Source organism: Hetaerina americana, unplaced genomic scaffold, assembly GCF_022747635.1.
Source record: "Hetaerina americana unplaced genomic scaffold, ioHetAmer1.1.p SCAF_2, whole genome shotgun sequence".
NCBI classification, from domain to species: domain Eukaryota; kingdom Metazoa; phylum Arthropoda; class Insecta; order Odonata; family Calopterygidae; genus Hetaerina; species Hetaerina americana.
Window position 1 is genome coordinate 67,998,063 of NW_027286763.1, and position 23,063 is coordinate 68,021,125.

The 23,063-nt window shown below is 36.6% G+C and overlaps 1 protein-coding gene across 1 annotated transcript; it reads right to left on the reverse strand.

Moving 5' to 3' along the window:
* Positions 1–3,926: 3,926 nt before the first annotated feature.
* Positions 3,927–15,405, reverse strand: LOC139687989 (vanin-like protein 3). The gene is made up of 6 exons (XM_071585379.1): positions 15,260–15,405; positions 12,652–12,777; positions 10,615–10,770; positions 7,820–7,986; positions 7,185–7,399; positions 3,927–4,976 (listed from the first exon to the last, which is right to left on the reverse strand). The coding sequence occupies exons 1-6, from the start codon at positions 15,326–15,328 to the stop codon at positions 4,195–4,197; spliced, it is 1,515 nt and encodes a 504-aa protein (XP_071441480.1). The 5' UTR covers positions 15,329–15,405; the 3' UTR covers positions 3,927–4,194.
* Positions 15,406–23,063: the final 7,658 nt, after the last annotated feature.

The window sequence follows — 23,063 nt, forward strand, 5'->3', positions numbered from 1 at the left end:
TCATATATAGTTCAGGCTTCACTTTCACCATCTGGTCCTTAAGTCTTCCAACTCTTCTCTTTCCTGATGGCTTAAATTCCGTAGCTTTCTTTGGAATTCTGTCTCTCTGGTCATCTACCTTCCTTGTTCTTTCCATTTTGCTTTGTATTCTAGCATTTAATGGGTAATGGAGTGAGCACCTAACTCTGCTCTTATGTCTTTATTCCTCAATTTATCTATTTTGGTAGTCCCGTAAAGTGAGAGTGAATTTCATTTCCAATATTTCCGTTTGCTTTAGGTCCTTTAGTCTCTTTGCCCAACGTTCTCATCCATATTACATAGTGGAAACCATCATTACCTTTTATAATTTCGATTTTCCCTTCTTATTTTAAAGATCTTTTTATCAATTATTGAAATAGAAAGACTCGTACTTTTCCACAGATTTTATTATACGGCACAATGCGTTTCACCGACTTGCGGCATCATCAGGTACAAATTTGCAAAACAGACAGAGCAAGCATATATACCCTCAGGACAGAGTGGGGGCGGGGAGGGTTGGAAGGATTTGAGGGGGGTGGGGGCTCGCAGGTGCGTTGATGGATTGTTTTGACCATTTCCAGGCTAATTTCTCGGAGAGGAGTGGGGAGGGGTATGGGAATAATTGCTCATTACAAAGTGTCATGTTGGGGTTCACCAAGTGCCTTCTAATCTCTAATTGCTCGAGAGCGTCCATTTTTAATCCTTTTGGGAGTGTGTGTAATATCTCCGGGACAAAGTCACTGCTGTGGTTGAATTCTAGTAAATGCTTGGCGAAGAGAGAGTTGTTATTCTGATTTTTGTGACACCTAGCATGTTCCTTGACTCGTAACTTGATATTCCTGCCGGTCTGACCGACATAAACGCTGTTGCAATCCTTGCATTTCAGTTTATAAATGCCTGATTTGAGAAGGCTATCCTGGGTGTCTTTTCCATTGGCTAGAAGTTTGGAGAGGGTTATGGGTGGGTAGAAGGCTGCTTTGAGTGAGGTAGGTAGGCAGTTGGAAATCCTATATGAAAGATCTCCCAGAAACGGGATCGAGCACCACTTAAAATCTTTAGATACTGCGGGCTGAGATACGAAAATGCTTTTTATGGCCATTGCTTTTTGTTTTTTCCGTAGTAATGTGTCAACTAGTTTGGGGTTGAAACCATTGTTGGTAGCTATATTAGTGATATTCACGAGTTCAATTTTGAAGTTTTTGGGGGAAATCTTTTTATCACTCCATATTCTCTGGAAATCATTTATTTTCTTTGTTATGCCTTGGTTTTCTTTGTAGACTGTTGTATCTTAAATATTGGAAAGGAGATACCTGTCATAATGTGTGTTCTTTAATGACAGTTTTCATTTATATTGGGTGCTAATGCCATTGTTTTTGCTTTTGGCATCAAGATTTCCCAGTTGTGTTACCCAGTTATTGTAGCTTGTGCATCACCATTTTTAATTTATCTTCTCTATTTGGTATAATCCTACATATACAACCTTGACATGGAAAGACTTGTCCATTCAGATGACCCCGTTAAGTTGAGCTGGTAGGGGCAAGGATGATTTGATTGCCTATTATCACCCAAGTCAAATAGGTTTGAGTGAAGGAGTCAGGTGAAAGGTAGTCTGTGCAGCATCTTTTCCTCAGTGAGCTAGCTGCAAAGGTGTTTGACCTCTGCGGGGTGGCCATTTGAGTGATGTTTTTGAATTAAAAACACTATTGGGAAAGGTCACAGGTAACCATCTCAATTATTTATGCCAAGAAAATATGATGTACACAAATAATACACATACAGTGTGGAACATACGTTTTGAGACTGTTGCTATAAAATCAGTTCTACTACCTTTCATCTTCATGAAATTTGGCAACTAGTTACTACCCCCTTCTTCTCCCTCATAGAAAGTTTCAAGTCCATCAGATGACATGCAGCTGATCACTAGCAGTAGGTGTGGTAGTATCAAAGTGGTCACAGTCATAAGGTCACAATGAATGAAAATAACAAATAATATGTTGTGATTAAATTTTGCTTTAAAGCTGGTATTAGTGTGACAGAAACATTCAAAATGTTAAAATTGGCTCATGGTGGATGACTTATGTCTCGTGCTACTGTTTTTCAGTGGTATAACCTTATTGTAGAGGGTAGAGAGTCAGTTGAAGATGACAAAAGGAGTGGATGGCCATGCATCATGAAGAGTAACGAAAACATTGCTTAAGTGGCAGCTGTAAAAAGGACCACCGTAATGCGAGCTGTAGGTTGATAGAAGAACTAACCGGAATACCAAAAACCATCGTAAAATGCATTATTACGAACTGTTTGAAGAAAAGGAAGCTGTGCGTGCCTACCACAGTGATTAACACTCAATTATTGGCTCAAAAATGTTTCCTGTGCTTTGTCACCTATCGGACTTGCCTAATTTGAGTCCCCCTGGCTACTTCCTGTTCCCCAAATTAAAGATAGACTTGAAAGGGAACCATTTTGCATCGATATAATGAGATACAAGAAGCCGTGGCAATCAAGTTAAACAGTATTTCAAAAGAGTTCTTGAAGGGCATGAAAAGGGTGAAAGATCATGCCAACATATGTATGACTCAAATGGAGACTAAGAAAACATTAGTTGAAATTTTTAAAATATTTTTTGCATCCCTTATAGCCAGTCTTAAAACTTCAAGTGAGAGAGAGAATATTTATAGAAGAAATAAAAGCTTAATGAACAAACTTGGTGAATATTCAGGTCTAAAAAGAAGTCAAAAGGGTATTCCATCAATTAGAAGAAATAATTATGGTGTTCCTCAAAGGAAAAATTTGATAGTGATAGATTGGAAAACAACAGTGGGCAAAGGGAGCTATGTTAATGGACTAGGACTCATGAATAGGCTATGGTTCATGAACAAGGAATGACTGCAGAGAGAAGGCAGTAGAATTCTGCAGGAAACAGGGTTTAATTATAACAGAAATTTGGTTTAAACACACAATAGACATAGATATGCATGAAAAATGCCCAGGAAGTTGAAGAGATAGTTGGATCATACTGTGGTTAAACAGATTTAGGAGCAGCATGATTAATTACCCATTTTGGGGTAGTGGATGCAGATTCAGATCATAATCAAGTACTAATGAACTGTAACGTCAGATAAGTAACATTAGAGGTTTATGTCATGTACATGTGACCTACCGATCAGTAAACATTATTCAAGACGATAAAATGGGGAAGACATGAGGAAATGGACTGTTGAAGTGTTAACCAGGATGAAAAGAATGGAGTGCCAGGAGGTAGAGAAAGTTGTGTGTGAAGAATGGGAGCTGGGTACAATGAAAGAAGAATGGGAGCATATGAAAATAGGGATATCGAAAGCCACTAATGAAAACATTGGAATGGTAAATTTAGAAAGGAAAAGAAAACCGGTGATTTGGAAGATTGATGAGAGAGGGAAATGGAATAATGGTTGCGCAGAATTGGGAGGAAGAAAATACAAAGGTATAATTAATGAATGATGTAGGAAACTGGAAGATGCAGAGGGAGAATATGGAAATTTTAAAAAGGGATGGGGAATTTGTGTGCTATGCAGTAAGGTGAAAGCTCTGCCAGAAAGAATGAAGGGAACAGCCCTTTATACTATTGAACGTTAGGAAAATTATTAATTGAGCTAGGAAAGAGTCAATGGAGGTGGAAGTAATGCATAGGAGATCCATAAAGTACATACAGGCATAAGTAGCTTGGTTATAGAAGTAGAATATGACATATGAGTTGCATTTTCCTCCCCAAGGTCTGGTAAATATGGGTACATACAGGGTGCGGCAGCTTAACTACCTTTTTTCAAATGCAAAACACTTTCAAAAAAGGAAGTTATGTTGCTGCGCCCTGTACATGTAGCAACAACACATGGAATTATTTAGAAAAGGGAAAGCTTGAAGTAAAACAAAAATGATAATTTATGTTTTTTTATTTTGATTTTAAGTAATAAATATATATACATACATACAGGCATAAAAACACAGTTAATTTTTCAAATATTGAGGCTTGGTAATTGGGTGGAATGTAAGTAGAGATGCTGCATTGAGCAAATGAGTTTTTTCAGAACATTCATGAACACTTCTTTAACCAGATTTGTTATTTCAAGATAATTTGCATTCGGTTTTGTCATCTATTATATATTCTCATTAGCTGTACCTGCGTATTGTGGCATGTTTTGTTCACGGTTGTAATGTAGATACCTCGAATGTGGATGAGTTAAAATTCCTTGCATAAAGAGCAAAGGTTAGTAAGCCTTGACTATCTTTTGTCAATTGCAGAGTGGTTTCATCATCATTTTTCATGAAGCTCAATGAAGATACTGGTAGAGGTTCAAGACTAGTAGCTAATGTGCTTGGGAATATCATTTGAGATGACAGAAAGTTACCTGATATTTCTATTGATTTAAAATTGACATTATCCAAACTTTGAGGGTCATCTGGGTAATATACACATTTTGTTTCATCGACATCTTCACAGTACAAAAGTGCACATACATGTATATTTGCTTTATAGGTATGACCGTATTTTATTTGGGTATCAGCGGTAGCAAAGCGATATATTGGAGCCTCATGACCATCATCACTGAACTGAACATCTGCATGAAAGTTACAACAAAGATTTCGATTGCACAGTTTAATATCATTTGAGCCATTTACTAATGCTTGGCTGAATGTGTAATTAGAAAGGTCATCATGTCGTAAATGCATGTGGCTAACTGAGTTTGTTGTTTTATACTGAAAAACTGTATTCACGGAGTCAGGTACTGCATCTACTCTTTGCATCAGAGGAACTTGAGTAATTATTAATTGTGACCCTGATGTTGAAGGCATGATGGATGCAAGCCTCCCTTTCCCACCAGCATATATTCCACTGCCACCATTCCCTGCTTCAGGATGGTTTAATCCAGAAGCCAGAAGGTTCACATCCAAGCCAAACGCCCAACTTTCTTGGGTCTGAACAGCTGCAAAAAAATAAAGTTATTTTGAAAAGTCATTAATTTAATTAAAATTGAAATTTTTTGCATGTTCTCATGTCTTATATTGAAAATCTCCAGAGGTATACTCTGTTAAGTACATATCTTTGTGACTGATATGGAGAAAGAAAGATAAGTCACAAAGTATTTTTGAAAAAAAATGAAGTATCTAATATTTCAATTATTTAATTCATATTTTTAACAGAATGAGGAAAACAGTTCAATGAAATAATCATTAATTGATTGTTACTATGAAATATGGCTAATGCTGAGGATAAAATATTTCCAGAAAAGGCACTGTGGTAGCCTAAACAGAAGTATAATAGCTTTTTTTCAATCTTTCATCATGGAATTATTGCATCCTCTTGTATTTACATATCATACTGTGTGACCCTCCAGTAAGTTGAGTGTTATTGGCATGATGGGTGAGTTGAGTGATATAAGTGTATTGAGTGTTGATTGATTGGAGAGTCCTAAGTTCAAATATAGGTAATACACCACCTTTACCCAAGTTGTGTGCTTTTTTTGTACTTTCCCAAGAGACTATTGTGGTGCAGTGGGTGCTAGTCCCCTACTCTGATATGCAAATGCTGCATGCTGTGTGGTTCACATAGTTTGCCATTATCCTACTGACCCTATGTTGCACATGGCTGCAATGAAAAGGGTTAACCTGGATAGAACCTCTCAGTGCTTCAGAAGTTCTAATGAGAGGGTAATGGACCTGTCCGTCCACAGTTGAATCTGCCCATGCAGAGAAGGAATCCAAGGGGAAGGGTGAAGATTGACTTGCACTGTTTTCTCTCTCTGAAGTGTATGCAGTGATCACATCAAAACATTCTTGAGTGCGATGCTACTAAGCGTATAGGCCACCATTCCAATTATTTCTGACATTAAACATTCTCAATTTTACTTTTATTCTTATGTTTATGCAGTCTTGTATAAAATTTTAAGAAAAATTACTGAATAGATAAGTGTGGTAGGCTTGGTAAGTTGGGTGATTGGTTTTTCTCCCTATGAAATTATCTTCGATTTTAAAAGATCCAACAAATTTTAGCATTGAGTTTTGCAGGATCAGATTTCTCCGAAGAATATGGATGCTAGATTCATTATTATAATAGTAATGTGATGGGTGACATGCCAATATTTAATAACTCTGCATCTTGCCAACATCCTACATCATAAATTAAGGTCTGCCCTAACATAATTATGATCTTTTTAACATGATCAAGTTTTAATAAATGGATCAAACAACCCATAGAGATCGAACCTAACTCATTCCCTAATGACTTAACATTGTACAAGATATTTAATATATGCCTTCAAAACACATAGGGAAGAGAGGGTGATAAATGAGAGAGCACCAATCATATTTCACCCTCTTCATTTTCTATCTGCCTGCACTCATGAGCATTTCAAATTGGTTGCCATTCTTGAATAATTCAAATAGTTCTAATTACAGGCAATTGAGTTTTCCTACAAATGCTGACCTGAGTGAAAATGGCAGAGGTTAATGCCATGGTATATCAACTTGTTGTGGGGTAAGCCATACTACAAAATATTTTTAATAATTATTTAAGTTATTCTATAGATTATGCAGTGGATAATTTACATACTTTTACCACTAATCTGAAAAGAGCCAAATTAGCTTTAATGCAAAATTAAAAAAAAGAAGTAAAATAAAAAACACCCAATCCTCAGGTGAAGGAATATTGATTTAGGTGGGAACTGAATGTGCAACATAAAGTTTGGCTTTTCATAAATTACTGTTCACTTATAGTGTTAGAATTTATTACTCCTTGAGTGATATAGTTGTTAAAAAGATAAGAATATGGAATTAAAAAAAGAAAAAAAAATTAAAATTCCATATTGCTTGCTACCTGGAGTTATCTCAGAAAATTAATAAAAGGACGTTTTAATGGTGAATCTTATAAATAGCATAAAAACAGTGGAATTGTCAAATTGAAAGAAAGATGAATAAAATCATACGCGCATTTTCAAAGGGAGATGCTTTAAATGGCTCTGAAAATAACAGTAACACTTATTATATGCATAGAAAATGGAATCCGACCACAATTCCCAAATTTTAAATGAACTGCATGGCCAATTTGTTACATTTCACTTAGTGAATTGAAAATGGGTACAATATGTTTGTAAGGAGCCAATGATTACCATTTATTCACACTCCATTCAACTTACCTGTGAGAAATGGGAGTTGTGAGATCCATGCAGTTGAAAAAATTAGATTTTTCACTTTCATAACTTTGACTAGATTAAAGGCAGGTTCTTTAAAGAGAATGTCAAAACAAATGAACACTCCAAAAGTGACTGAAAAATCTGTTTGGAATGTAGAATACATAGGCTCCTGTGGTTTGTTCATAGATTTTTCCAGGTACAAATTATATTTATGATACCTGGAAAGTGTAAATATAGTCCAAGTCTATGAGGTTATAAAACAATATGATAGAATAAATCTAAATTCACATTATATCTCCAGAATTTGTAGTAATAATCTGCAAGTACATATTATTATGCATTTATTTAATAGTGGGCATCCAATTGTGTTTTAAAAATGAAATAAATACCAACAGTCTGTAATTGAGTCTAGGAATTATAATTATTTATGTACTTACAAATGATAAGACCAATTGTACTCTTGTAATCAATAATAATAGAATTTTTTCATTGATTAATTAATGGAGTATTCATCCCATGGGTATATTTACAGTTTGCCCATTGAATAATTCATTGCTTAAAATAATTACATTTTATATGTAAGATTTAATAATTCTCTTTCTAATCAGGAAATAATGTTTTCTTAACAGTGGACTTACTTTGAAATAACACCACCATCTCTATCAAAGACCACATTGGTGTTATAAATGTAGAAACCATCCTCAGGACAATCCAGGTCATTTAGATTGCAGGGGACAACCTCTGGCAAATTCACTACTACATAGATTTTGTTTTTGCGTGATGAACACGATAGTCGCCTTATTGCCTGTATAATTTAAAAATAAAAATATATCCACACACATGTGTATATTAATGTGTGTGTATGTATATGTATACATGTATGTATGTATATGTATGTGTGTGTATGTATATGTATACATGTATGTATGTATATGTATGTGTGTGTATGTATATGTATACATGTATGTATGTATATGTATGTGTGTGTATGTATATGTATACATGTATGTATGTGTGTGTATGTATATGTATACATGTATGTATGTGTGTGTATGTATATGTATACATGTATGTATGTGTGTGTGTGTATATGTATACATGTATGTATGTATATGTATGTGTGTGTATGTATATGTATACATGTATGTATGTATATGTACAGGGTTCGTCCGGAAAATAAGTGTACTGACTCCTGGGCTGGGCGCGCCGCTCCAGGCGCACCCAGCACCGCTCTGACGGGCTGCGATTGGAGGGGGGTATGTTGGCAAGCGACGCTGAAAAAGGCAGTCGGCTCTGAGCTGTGGTGTAGTGAGGAGCTCTGTTAACGCGAACCTCCACGCTCGACCCACGTCACAGAACGCGATGCCGAAGTTTTTGGAGCAGCGTTATTCCATCAAATTTGCGGTAAAGCTTGGGAAATCGTCTACCGAAACTGTCGGTATGATTAACCAGGCTTACGGGGAGTCAGCCATGTCCAGAAACATGATCTTTCGGTGGCACAAGATGTTCGTGGAGGGCAGAGAAGAGGTCGACGACGAGTCTTCGAGAGGTTCCCGATGATGCCTTCGCGGGAGCGTTCCAGGAATGGGAACGCCGCTGGAACAAGTGTATCGACTCACAAGGGTCCTATTTTGAGGAATATTAGCTTAAGATATGTAAGAGTGTAATAAATTTTTTTTCCTGAGCTCAGTACACTTATTTTCCAGACGAACCCTGTATGTGTGTATGTATATACATATACATATATATATATGTGTATATATATATATATATATATATATATATATATATATATATATATATATATATATATATATATATATATATATATATATATATATATATATACACACACACACCCTTGTCTCCCTTGAAGAAGGCCTCTGAGAGGGCCGAAAGCTCGAACAATTATCCGTGTGAGTGTCCTTTTAAATGTTGCTATTCTATTCTATTTGTGTTATATTGTGTCAGCCCATTATTGTGCCGCTCGTGTGAGTTTTTCCGTACAATCGTTATATATATATATATATATATATATATATATATATATATATATATATATATATATATATATATATATTATGTTATATATATGTAAATTGTTTAAGCTTTCGGCTTTCTCTGAGGCTGATTCTAGGATGCTAAGAGCAAAATACTGGTCGAATGAAAGGTTGTGGGAATTAGCATGTGAAGGGATAGGAAGAGAAGAGAGTGAGGCAGAATTGCAGGAGTACCGGTGATTGTTCATTCGAATGGATGAAGGGGTAATGCATTCGCCTATGTAAAATGGAGTGCATTGTTTGCATGACAAAAGATAAGTAATGTTTTTTGAGAGGCAATTACCATGGGAAAAAGGTGAGGGGGCAATGAGGGGATGTGGGGAGTAGATCTAATAAGTACACAAGTTTTACATCGGGGTGGTTGCAAGTAGGGGAAATATTAGGAAATTTGTCGCAGGGGGGCGCCAAAGGATTTCAGAAGGTTTTTGAGATTGGTGGGTCGTCTGTATCCGAGAGATGGGCGGGCATTGGGATAGTAAGGATGAGGTCGTGTCATTGTCATGTTAAATAGGAAACAGTTCTTTAAGGAAGGTTTTCAGTCTGTGTGATCCGGGGAAATAGGTGGTACAAAGGTTGAGTCCCGCATCAGGTGTGGGCTTGTTTTTATGTGGTGTCTGTGGTCGGGTGGAGTGGTGGATTTTATTTTGTAGGAGCTTTTCTGGGTAACCACGTTTGAGGAACCCAGAAAAGCTTGAGCTTTGTTTGAGCTTTTGGGCTTCTTCAAGTAAGACTGGTAGGTCTGGTGAAATATTAAATATTGCAATAATAGTATAAGGTAAGCTATAATAAAAAACTGGAGGACAACTGGAACTATTAAAGCATGACTTGCCCTAGAATTTCCAAAAAAATACTAGTCTTTATAACAAAAAAATTGAAAAAAACTGTACCTATATGTTATGATATCCTGTATAAAGAATCTAAATTCCAGAAAATCTTAAAATTCAGAAATTATTTGGTAGTACGCTTTTGGAATTTTAGATCATTTTTAGGTGCTGGGTTTAGAATTTTATATAATTTTTTATCCAGTGTTGAATTAAAAAATGATAAAATATTTATAACAAATGCAATAATTATTAAGTATCTAGGTATTCAATTTATGTTAATTTTTTGTAATATTTAAATGTGGGTTTGTTGTCAATGCGCATGATCTGTGGGATAAGGCATTGTGAAAATCCTTATTAAAAACTGTCAAAATATAAACAGTAAAATCGGGACTCTTGGATTTTTAGTTAAAAAAAACTTTCAAAGAGTAAACTCAAAAACTCAAGAGTAAAAGTTGTCATCCAACAGTTTTTTAATGACAGGTGCTATTGACAGAAATGAAGAGGATATTAAGCTAAATAAAATTTCTTCAGTGCATGTAATGTACTTGCCATGGATGAATTTGGAGAGAGACAAGGAACTTCAGCAGCCTCCTCATGCTTTGGTGCAGGAGGAACAGTTTGGGCATACTGTAAGGCTAGCTTACGAGTGTTTGATGCACCAAGTCCTGTGAGTCCATACTCTGGGAATACCACAATATCAGCATTCTGAGAACAAAATGGTAAGCATAATTTTTTGAGCATTAATTATGCTCGGGAAACCTTGAACCAACTAGATTAATGAGGTCAACCAGAGGTATTTGATCAATCTGTATCCTGTTTATTAGAATTATATCAGCTAGAATCGTATTTTGGAAAAGACTTTAGAAGAAACAAGTAGGGAAAGGTGGAATGATATCACTCTAGAACATAATATTTGTTCCCAAAAAGAGGACCAAATATTGAAATTAAATACAGGGTCCGTACAACAAGTATTGTGACTGGTTCGTTGTAGCCTCAATGGAGCGATGAATGGGGGGGGGGGTCTGACCGGTTGGCTAGGGAGAGGGGTCCCCCACCACTCGGGCGCCCTTTAGTTCAGTTGCCTTCGGGCATCCGTTGAAATAAGAAGTGGAATTTTGTGAAGTGTGATTGTTTCTGGTGTCGTCATGCTAGCATGGAGCGCCCCGTCGAGCAATGCTATGCTGTGAAGTTTCGCGTTAAACTTGGGAAATCTGCCTTGGAGACCCTTGAACTCATTATACAGGCTTATGGGGATGATGCCTTAAGCTGCACAAGAGTTTTTGAGGGGCACAAATTTTTTAGGAAGGCTGGTAGCTCGTCGAAGACGAGCACTGTGCTGGATGCCCGACGACCGCTCGAACCAATTCTCAGGTGGCCAAAGTGAAAAAAGTTTTGGACTTAGACAGGCATTTAACCATCGCCCTTATCACTGAGGAGACCGGCCTTTCAGTCGGAACCGTCCACACCATTGTAACAGAGGATCTTATAATGAGTAAAGTGTGCGTGAAGCTGGAGCTGAAAGTCTTGAGTGAGGAACAAAAACTGTCGCAAGTGGAAATTTCACAAGAAATTTTGGACTGCGTCCAGGAAGATGAAGATTTTCTCGACAACATTATTACCTCAAAGGATAGCTCAAAAGGAGCTCAAAGGATATCGGAAGGCTCTACACAGTATACCGGAAACAGACTTCCAGCGGGCTTTTGACGAGTGGTAGAAGTGCCAAACTAAGTGTATTGATGCAGGAGGAATGTATTTTTAAGATTATTAAGTAATTGTAATGATAACTGCAATAAATTTTGATTTTTGGAACCAGTCCCGATACTTATTGTACAGACCCAGTAAGTAAGCAGGTATTTCCTAATTTTAGTGTGCCATAAATAATGGATTCTAGATCATAGAATTTGTTGGAAAGTCACAGATGATGAAGTAACTTCCAAGGTTAGTTGTATATGAAGCACTTTTTGGCATGGGTGTTTCTATCAGAAAACAGTATAAGTTTTCAGGAGTGCTTTCATGAGAATATCAGTTGCTTATTTCTGCCACCTTCTAAATGCATCGTATGCATACTATGATAAATAATTCTTTTAGTTTTGACTGATACCTCTGGCAACTGAAATTTGATCTTTGGTACTTTGAATTCAATCCTGAAGGCACTCACAATCATGCAAGAGAAGCGAAACTAAGCCAAAAAAGACTACTGGTAGCCAACATTCAAAGCTATTGGGAAGATACCAGTCTATTCAAAGATACTAGTTGTTAGATTTGATACCAAGTTAAGGTTATATTAACCACATTCTAAAGAAATTCAAACATAAATTATAAAATTCCTTGTAGGCCTATATAGGTCCTACAGTATTCATTTAAAATAAGAACATGAGTATAATTACATGCATTATAGGCCATAAGCAAATTAATATGATTATTCAAGGCTGCTACCATATAAACCAAGCTTGGTTGACAAAGTTCATTCCATAACCGACACAGTACCTGATCCCTTCTGTAATTTTGAGTAATAATGATTTATTAATCGAGAATAAGCTATACATTATAAAAACTTATCCCTCACAATCATTTTTCATTATTTACCTGCCCTTTTGCTTCTTCGATGAATTTTTCATACTCAGCCAGATTAGCATTCAATACAAAATTTGAATCATTTCCTCTTTGGTCAACTGGATGATATTCAACTACAGCTGCAGTGTATGAAGTTCGCTGTGGATGAAGTAATGGAAAGAATTCATTACTATGTAAAAACGGTGTTGGGAGGCTTCATTGTGATTAATTCAAAAGCAAATCTTTCAAAATTCTTGTGAACTGAATCATGTTTAAAAATATGAGTAAACTAAAGTTGCAAACATATTTGCCAACTTTTGTTAATTCCAAAATCATACTTCTTGATAAACTGACACTTTTGTTAGTGTTTGCATCTAATGCCAAGCATGGAAAAGTGTGATTCATGATAACAAAAATTTTATGAATATTAATAATTGTGAATACATGGAAGATATGGATACAAAATATCACACTGCTAATAATCATGCTAACTCTACATGACTGACAGAATATATTTTCTGCAGAGGGACTAGGATTTACAGAAGTCTGTAACTAATCAATGGCATACTGAAAATTGTGGTAAGGTGAAAAAATTCATTATTTTGGCTTCAATGGCTGCCAGTCATCTAAAACTCTCTCAGCTCAGCTGCCTGCTGAATACCATTATATTGAATTTTTAAAAATATTTTCCCAGATCTTGACTAATGACTTGTTTACAGACTTTTGAAAATGATAGCATGTACTTCAAAACATGCATATTAGTGATAGTTAGCAAATCGGTTCAGAAAAAAACACCTGTACATTTCAATAAATGAAGTCTACCATTATGATACTTTTGAGACAAATAGCAAGGTTAAAAATTTAATTTTGAATACATGCTTAGGATTTTTGGGACAATTAATCACACCAATTGCTCATTTCCTCTCCACATTTGGAGGTATTAAGTGATTCCTTAGCTAGTTTTGGGAAATTTTCTACTCGTTTTCTACAAACTGTAACCATTATTTATTGAGTATAATGAACTATAAAAAAGGACTGAGTATAATCTTAATTAATGATGTAAGAAAGGAAAAATACGAGACTCTTAATGAAGACCTTAAGTTAAATATTGGATGACACATGTCAAATTGAATTCATTCTGTACATATTATTCCATGGTTGAAAACAAATTCATTTAGGTGAATCAAGGAATTGAAGAAAAGAAGACATCCTTTAAAAAAAAAAGATTAAGCCTTGAGCTGAAATGAGTTTTGCAATTTCATTAGTTATCAGATTTATCATTTTCAGAATATCTTAACAATTAGTCAGAAATGGTGTTTGAACTTGCTTACGCAGTTGGCTCTGAAAGATAGATCATGTAGGAGCAAGGGATGGGAGGCTCTTTGCCATGTAGACCTGACCACAATTAACTGTGATGATTACTCATACTGATTGATAGTCAAAGCTTATGCTCAGTTCAATTGAGAGGTCTTCCATTTAGCTTTTGTTATCAAATGAAGAACTAAAGTTTCCTTGGTATTTGATTTACATCAGGCATTTTTGAAAGGGAATATCACCAACTTGAATATTGATTAATTTATATGCATTGAAATTCAATTTACTATGTAAGACTTGGTCTCTTTTCTTTCCAGGTGGTACATTGGCCAGGTCCCGGGTTTTTTATGTTGAGAAAGAATATAGTTTGACACCTAAATTGTAGACAGAGGATTGAGTGAAGGAAGGAAAACAGAGCAATCTCCTACAAAGCAACTGTTGTTCCTCTGGATGCAGAAAAAGCAACACAATTTGAGGGGGATGTAGCTATGGAAAGGATTACAATCAGTTAACCACCATGGAAGGTAAGTTCTATTCTCATAACATAAATATTAATTTTTATGCCATATTGCTAATGTCATGCTATAATGGTATTCATTCATTTCAACTTTTTGAACGTTCACATGGAGAATTATCAAGTATGTGGAGCTGAAATCTCTATCAGGATTTTTTTAGAGAAAAAAGGCAACCTAACTCTTAACTGCATGTCAATATGTGTGCAAGAAATATTGAGGGCAACTTCCAAACAGAAAGGATTACCTCGAACATCTTCTAGGTGAACATTAACCAGGATTTTAACCCATTTAATTGACTGAAATTAAAACTTAATCTTTTGTCAACCTTCCATCGACGTACGCGCCATGCATACGGTATGAACTACCAGTATGCTCTTCTCGACGGCTTCTGTGGCACAAGAATAGTCACCGGTCGTAATTGATGCCGTACAGTTTTACGGATCAATCCCTAGGGGACAAACGCGATACAATGCAGTCCATGGCTTCTGGCACCTGCATTGTAGGAATCTGTTTATCTTGTCGTATAAGTATTCACAGTAGTACAGTTATTTTTATATTTTTTGTTGCGAGCCCTGCCGTTCCATAGTGTTACCCAAACGAGCGTCAGTGGCATAATAATTTCTTGGGCTTTCATTTCATGCATGCAAAAAATACTTTACTTAACTTCATGCTTCACTAAAGAGTTTTAACACCCGCTCTATATACGAGCAGCTGTCAACAACAGCTGACACATTGTTACAACATTGCCGATACCGGTCTTAATAAACGTAGAAGACTTCTTCCACGGTAGAAATGGTTTGTCTCGTACTTACTGCGCGTGACGGATCTGTACAACTTAGCAGGAGTAAGAGAGCAGCGAGATATTTAATGAGTGAACTCATATTTGAAGGTAGCTGTTCTCTGCAGTGGAAGGTTCCGCAGATATCTAACCAACCGGCGCGGCGGGTGGAACTTTCTGCTGCTGATCTCGCTCACTAATTGCGTATATAGGATGTATAGATAAACTCGATGACCTTGGGTGTGCATGCGTCACGCAAGATGGCCGATGGTGAACTTGGGCCCAAATCAAATTGTTAGGAGAATCCCTTCGTGATCGCCTCGTTGGAGAATAAAAATTAAGCGCGATCGCTTTGGAAAACATCTGTAGTACTGTACATATATGGTGATTGCATTAACATAATATTTAAAGTAGATAATTATTTACATGATAATGTATCAGCAAGTGATTGAAAGACATCCAAAGCATTATGAACTATTTTCAAAATGCTGAGTTTAAGGTTAATCCTCCAAAGAGCAAGAGTATACTTTGAAGCAGTAAGCTCTTGCAAAATGTTAATAATTATTTAATTACCATTGGCATATCTTCCTCATTTATGAATTAAAACAAAACCAGAAAAATTAAAAATACAATTTTTTAAAAAATATGAGAATTTCAATATTTCCAAAGATAAGATGTCTGGGAGTGGAACCGGTTTTCTTTAGCTTTGTATTCGGACTGTAATACCGTCGCGTTATGCCTTGATAAACGTTTTCTTTCAATCAATGACATTGGTTGACATTAGTTCCAAGAATTTTAAAACGTTACGCGCAGATTATTTATGTGCACTGGATGAATATACTTGACCCACTTTGTGATGATGGGTTCGCTATTGTAAAATATTTGTTATCTCGTACTTCATGATTCGTATTATTATATCATGAATAGTGGGTCGCAGTAGTCCAGGGGTGGAGCGTTGGACGGGTTCGAATCCCGGGCAAGCCTCTCTGGGCACCTGCATCTCCATCCAAGCATTGGGATTTTTTGGGTACCAGATCTTTCTTGGAAACTATAACCGGCACTAGGAAAGGAACTGGCCCCCCTACCCTGATGTGTTAATTACATACCCCGTCGGGCTTAGTACTTACTGGGTGAACTCTACCATCACCTAAAAAACCGACCTTCGGGTTGATTACTGTGTTTATGGTTTTATATCATCAATAGCTGAAGGTAGGTAATACGGGCGGATAAGAAAGTATGAAATAAGCCTTCGATACTTATTTGTTAATATTACCATTTTTATTCAAATTCATTTGCTTCTGTAAACGCCCCTCACATCACAAGGCATTAAAAGAATCAGATTGGAATATGCAAGTGCGTCGAAAAGTAAAAGACACTTAGTCAAACTTAAAGCATAGTTATTTTCTTAAAGTTTTATGCATTTTCTTTATAATGTGTCTTAGGGAAGATATTTAAAGTATATTTGGATTAGTATTGGCACTAATTTAGGCAGGCACTTTCGTATGAATTAGTAGGGCGTTCCTGGGGAATGGTATTAGCATATTTTCTTTCACATTTTTATGAGTAAAACCCTCCCTCCCCCCCAAAAAAAGTACTTCTGCGAATGGACTACCCAACATGGCGATTTGGCTTCGGTCCAGCATCTCTCTCTGAGTACGACTTAACCCACATTCATTCAAACACAGCTGGTGTTTGTGTTCATCCCGGTTATGATTGCGCGGTAACACGCCTGCAGAGACAGGTCCTCCATGTAAGCTATGGAGTTAACGCCAGCATCGTCCAGTAATGACGCCTCTCGCTGGCATAATATTTCCAGTTTAAATCCACCCTAGAGGAACCTAACCGAAGTCAATTGCTATTTTCCTGGGATAGTTCCATTAATTCAAATGTTTGATTCACGTTGGAGTGCACTGCGGGTGCAAATTTTTTCCAAAATTTTCGCATTGAGAGCTAAGGGAATGCTCATAGATGTTTTATCTCTGAGCCGATACTTAGTATATCTGAGAGCGGATCGCCAGTTACAAGAACTTATTTACAAAAATTATTATCTAATAACTAAAAGCGAGCACCGAAACTATCGAGTTTTGTTTTTCGGTATTAATATCGAGCAGTGCGGAAGAGTGATGTGGGAATCAAGAAATTTTACCCGCGTAATCTTTGATTACAGGATCTGATTTATTTAAGAAATCTAATCTCGGGTTTTGTCATAAACTCGGGATTAAAATTCCACGATCCATAAGTCCTGGATTTACCTGGGTCCTTTTCCGATGACATCAAGAACATAATACGAACCCCAACGTATTACGGGCGGAGGGATCACGAATATAAGATTAGAGAGATTGACAGGTTTAAATGGTCATTTTTTCCAAGAACAATAAGAGATCAGAATGCTTGTAATCGAAATCCCCCGGGAGTCGGCTCGACATAATAAGTATTAACCTACAAGGTAGCGACTGCGCATGGTTATACGATCATATTTATATATTTTTTTTGCAGGTTCCCCTTACCTTTCCCCATCCATTTGAAAAACCCTAACCCCCTCATCCCTTACCCTTTCCTTCTGGTGCTGCACCCCCTGCCACACACCTTTTTGGTGGCTTGCAGGGTATTGATGTAGATGTAGATTTTCCATAGATTTCACTTATTTTCTCGACAATGAAGTGAATAATGAAGCAGCTGCGTAAAAATTTTCAATGTTATCTGCATGAAGTCTATTATTTATTTTTCTTGTTTTAGCAACCTGCAATCCACCGCCAGGGTGCACGGCAGGGGGTGAATACACACCAGGCTTATTTCGACCCGCATGTTTTTACCCCTACCGCGGTCAGATAATGCTATTCTGATCCCTTATCGTTCGTGGAAAAAATGTCATCTTAAATCCGTCTAGCAGTTTTCTAATCTCTGGGAACCTCGTGATCTACCAGCGACTTCTAAAGCATGACTTATAGATATGGCGCAATAAGCGAAGCTAGATCCTTAATTAGACGAGCGGGTATTTCACCGGACCTGGAGGATTTGATAGGCTAAATATTTTTCAGCAAATGCTCTATTCCATTATATGAGATTTCAATTTTGGGCATCGGTTGGCCGGTACGATTTGGTAAGCTATCGGAGGCATTTGGTGAGACATTGGAGAAGACGCTTTGGAAGAAGGAATTGAATTAGTTAGCTTTTTCCAGACCACTGGTTACTGTTTCACCTTTATCATTTTTGAGTGAATTAAGAGTTGACTTATATCCCTGAACGTCTCTGAATTACGACTAAAATGCTGTTTGATACTCTTTCAAATTTACCGCTAATCTTTTTCTTTTGAATTCGCTTAACTCTTTCCGAAATTCCTTCTTTCAATTCTTTTGCCGCCAGAGATATCATCCTTAATATTTTTCATCTAGGCGTGACATGAACTTTGACATCGCAATGCTTTTATAGCATTCGGGTTGTACCATCTAGGTTCCGTGTTATATTTCATAAACTTACTGGGAGTGAACTTGTTGACTGCTGAGCGCGTGATCTCAAGGAAGTGATTCCACGTATCCTCAGTATTTCGGTGATTACTATCTTTCTTAAAACTAGCAAATTGATTCTGTAGCACGCACTTTAGGCCATTGTAGTGCCCTTCTTAAAACAAGTAATTTTCCCCTCAGGCTCTTATTTCGGACCCCATGTACCAAAAACTCAGGATTTACTGCCCTGTGGTAACTAATTCCTTTTATAATTTAAGTAGTTTTTATGGCAAAGACTTTTTCGGGAATATACGTTGCTTACAAACCAAGAATATGATCACTCATAATTCGTTACGTGACAAGTTACCATTATTCAATGAGTTCAAAGTAAAAGAATTCCATAACGATTCGCAGATATTTTTGTCTTTACCCCCAGTTTTGAAATTATATGTGCTCCATTTGTCAATAGATGGGGCATTGAAATCTCCACCGATTTTAACGTCGCCATCATTGTGCTGGGATACAAAACCTTTGATTTGGCGATCTTATTCTAGTATTAAATTATCTCTGTCTACTGGCGGTCTTTAAAATGCGCATACATAAACTCTTTTGGATTGAAGACTTTTAATCGAGCACCAAACGCTTTCTAAACCATTACCTGGAATTAACTCAGCCCTGCTGACGCAAGAATGTTTGCTACAATAAAGACAACACCCCCGATTCTATTTGTTCCGTAATTTCCGTAAACGGAAAAGGATTTTGGAAACATTTCATCGTCGGCAATATCAGTGGATAACCAGCTTTCTCTCCCAATAATTATATCTGCGTCGGTGCTTTGAATAAGGTGATGATAATCTGCGACTTTGTTTTTTAAACTTCGGCAGTTGACTACTAATACAGGTAATGTTTCCTGGACGTATTGGTTTTTTTGAATTTTTAACGATGATCGTCTTCTTATTAATATAGAATTCCTTATAACATTTTCCATCCGGTGCTATCTGATTCGTGTTAAATGAACTATTGCTAGCACTGACTCTAGCTTCATTTAAGGCTAAATAATTTGTCAAAGAAGACTTTAGAGAGCCACTATTTGACCTACACGATAACCTGATCTGAGCTGATGTGACACGCTGACCTACATCTGATAAAGCAGCAGTGTCATCAGGATTACAGATATTACGGTAAACCACTGCATCTTCGACAAATAAACGTATCTTACTGGTAACTACGGAGTCAATGCCGTAAACGTAAAGTAGGAATAAATGAGGTCCGATAACACTTCCTTGGGGAACAACTGAAGTAACTTCTCCATCATTTGAGCTAACTACGTCTATTACAACTCTTTGTACCGGACCATTGAAAAGATTACGTCCATATGCTGGTTTTTCAAACAGTTTTCACAATCCACAAAGGGATTAAAAAAATGTAAAGATATTTTAAACTCATAAAGTAGGAAAAGTGTGAACTGTATTGGGTGAACGTAAAATATCATGGATGTAAACGTAGAGTAATGAAAAATACAAAGTCATGCCTCCACGTTAGTTCCAAACTAATGTAGAGTAAAGCTCTTTCACGGCTACCACATTTATTCCTTGAATATTGATTATTCATTAACTTTTGGGTTATGTTTTCACTTCTCTTCTGACGCAAAGCATTGCCTGATTGTCTTTGAATATCAAATCAGATGAATGTATGTATTTTGAGTACTCCAGAAGCTGTCAGATTCAAGTAAAAGGCGATGGCTGTAATTTCAGGGACGATATTTTAAATCAAAGCTTTTAGGAATTTGTTGGCTTTTGTTTGAAAAAGTATCTCTTGATAGCATTGATAGTTACTGTTATTGTATTCCTTAACATATACATACTTTATTATGTACAGTTATTTGCATATTTGTTTGATATTTACCATCAAATGATTAAGCCTTCCAGATTCTTTTTCTTCACACGGTCATACTCAGCGACGATATTAATGCGACAAAAAATTGAATACCATGATGCCATTATCCAAAAAGCTAACAGTTTTTAAGTAACGAGTGAATAATTAATTAAAATATTGGTTTTTGCCGAGAAATATTGAAATATATTTTATAAAAGCAATGCAGTGCCTTCAAAATCGTTAAAAAGTTACTTTTATCATTCTAAAACAATTCGTAGGTTTTAATTTCCGAATATCTACATATTATTATTTTCCATGCACGTACTTTCTTCACAGGGCTTCCTGGGGTCCGATTATGGAAGCATAAGTCAATTTATAGGCCATATTAAATCAGTCTTCAATTTAATCTGTAACTTTTCACCTGCGCGTACTGTGGAATGTGTACAGTTATCGAGCGTTCGAGATACAATCAGCAGACTCTGGATGGTCAACTTCCAAAAACTGTACTTAAAATGCACTTAAAATTTACTTTTGGCACTCGTAGCTCAAGTAACTACCCCCTAGTAGCGTTTCCTTCAGCTAAAATGTCAAGAATTAAGATATGCTGTTTGTTGTCGTCGAAAAACAAAATAAATTTCGTATTTAAAAAAGATGTCGAAATTATGATAGGATAACGGAAAAATAGTTTCTATTACCTTTTAGTACCTTTTTTCCCACTACATATTTCTTTTCCTCTTTTCTTTAAATGTTTTAGTCCGTTACGAAAGTTAAGAATTTTTTATGTGACATCTTTGAGGAGTATTCTGCTCAGTAAACATTTTCTTAACTTTAAAATGAATCCCGAAATTTCCTGCAGTATTTCGTTTCAGAATTTAAAAATCACGAGAGGGAGCCCCTAAAAAACCTGAAGTTCCCGGTATATCGGGTTCAAGCCCTGTTTTGTACCGCTATGTTTTTTATATTGTTTTGAACTTAATTTTGATTTATTTGATACTCACGCTCGCGCAAGAACGCGGACGCACGAACATGCACGATCACACGAGAGATCATGGGCCCTTATTGGACTAGGAGGGCCTCCTCAACCAGGCCCCGCGTCCGCCGAAGCAATCAAAATATTGATTGTACTTGTAACCCGGTTTCGGGTTTAACTCCCTAGGAGTCTAAAACCGTGAAATGTTTACTTTTGAAGTTGATGCAAAGACTTTCAAAGAGTCACCCCATTTCCAACTAAGAATAAGGCATTGACTAATTAGGTTCCCTTTTTGAAGTGGTGACATAGTTGCTTCAAAAAATTTCCGAATGTCACAAGATTTTCCTTTGAATTTTGAGGAAGTGCTACGTTTTCTTCAAAATGAATTGTAAACATAGTAAAATGTCCACTTTCTTTTATTACTATCTTGTTATGTCTGATCGCGTGCAATAGAAATAACGATTCCCAGCTCGCTGTCTTTCTCCAGGGATAATCTAAGATGCTCGACCCTTTCACTTGCTTTATGAAGCTCAAAATTATTTGGATATCAAAAATTCTTATTTTCAACCTCCTCAAGTTGAAAGGAAGATGAGCCAGTCAAAACTTTAAATGCATTTGCAGTATATTTTGTTTGCGCACCGAATACGAAAAAGGTGGAATCTCGGCAATATTCAGCTCAGTGTTCAAGTGAAGAAGAAATCTCAGGGGACTAAAGTTCCACGCGGAGAATATAAACCACATATGTATCCGTAGTTATCATTCATGATCACAATGCTTCGGAGTCTCAGCCTTAAAAATTCCGTTAGCGGCACAAATGGAAGCAATTCTCCTGTAACAGATTGAGATGCCTATACATTTATATCTTTGGGAAGCAGTGGAGAAATCATGTAAAGGATATCATGTGTTATTTCAAACCTGAAACAATTTAAAATTCCTTAAACTTTGAATTTGATGACCGAATATTCCGTAAAGTGGTGAGATTATCAGAATTAATTTGCTGCCCATGTGTGAATTTGACCGATTTTGAGTTCCCCATTCATGGAGTACAAGCTACGAGTAAGAGTAAGAGTACTAGGAAGAGTACTACACTACTAAGAGTATTCGAGTACTAGTACTAGCTATTATGAGTCCTAGGTAAAGATGATGAAAAGGTCAAAAAGAAATGTTATCTGTCGTTGGTTAGGCCTCATTTAGAATATGATACAAGTATATGACGAAATTGGATTGATTGCCGAATTGGATCGCTTGCAGCGTAGAGGAGCTAGATTTGTAAAACGTTGTTATGATACTCTTAGTAGCGTATCCAAAATATTAGAGCAGCTAGGCTGGGAATAACTCAAGGAGCGGAGGTTAAAGGTTAAATTAAAGATCGAAGCTCTTGCATGCATTGGTAGGAGGTCTCTTTTGTAGTGACGTTGAAAATGTATTATTACCCCCATTGTTCTACAGTAGGAGAGATCAATGTCAATCAGATGTCAATAAAATTAGAGAGATTAAGTGTAGAACAGATGGATTTAAGGATGGATGGATTGTCATTTTTTCCACGAACG

What these genes read in the sequence shown, in the direction of transcription:
- LOC139687989 (XM_071585379.1), bottom strand. Translation starts at nt 15,328, where the DNA reads ATGAGTTCACTCATTAAATATCTCGCTGCTCTCTTACTCCTGCTAAGT. An exon ending in GTACAGATCCGTCACGCGCA is followed by an intron (nt 12,778 to 15,259) that starts GTAAGTACGAGA and finishes CTTCATCCACAG; the next exon opens with CGAACTTCATACACTGCAGC. An exon ending in TCGAAGAAGCAAAAGGGCAG is followed by an intron (nt 10,771 to 12,651) that starts GTAAATAATGAA and finishes TTTTGTTCTCAG; the next exon opens with AATGCTGATATTGTGGTATT.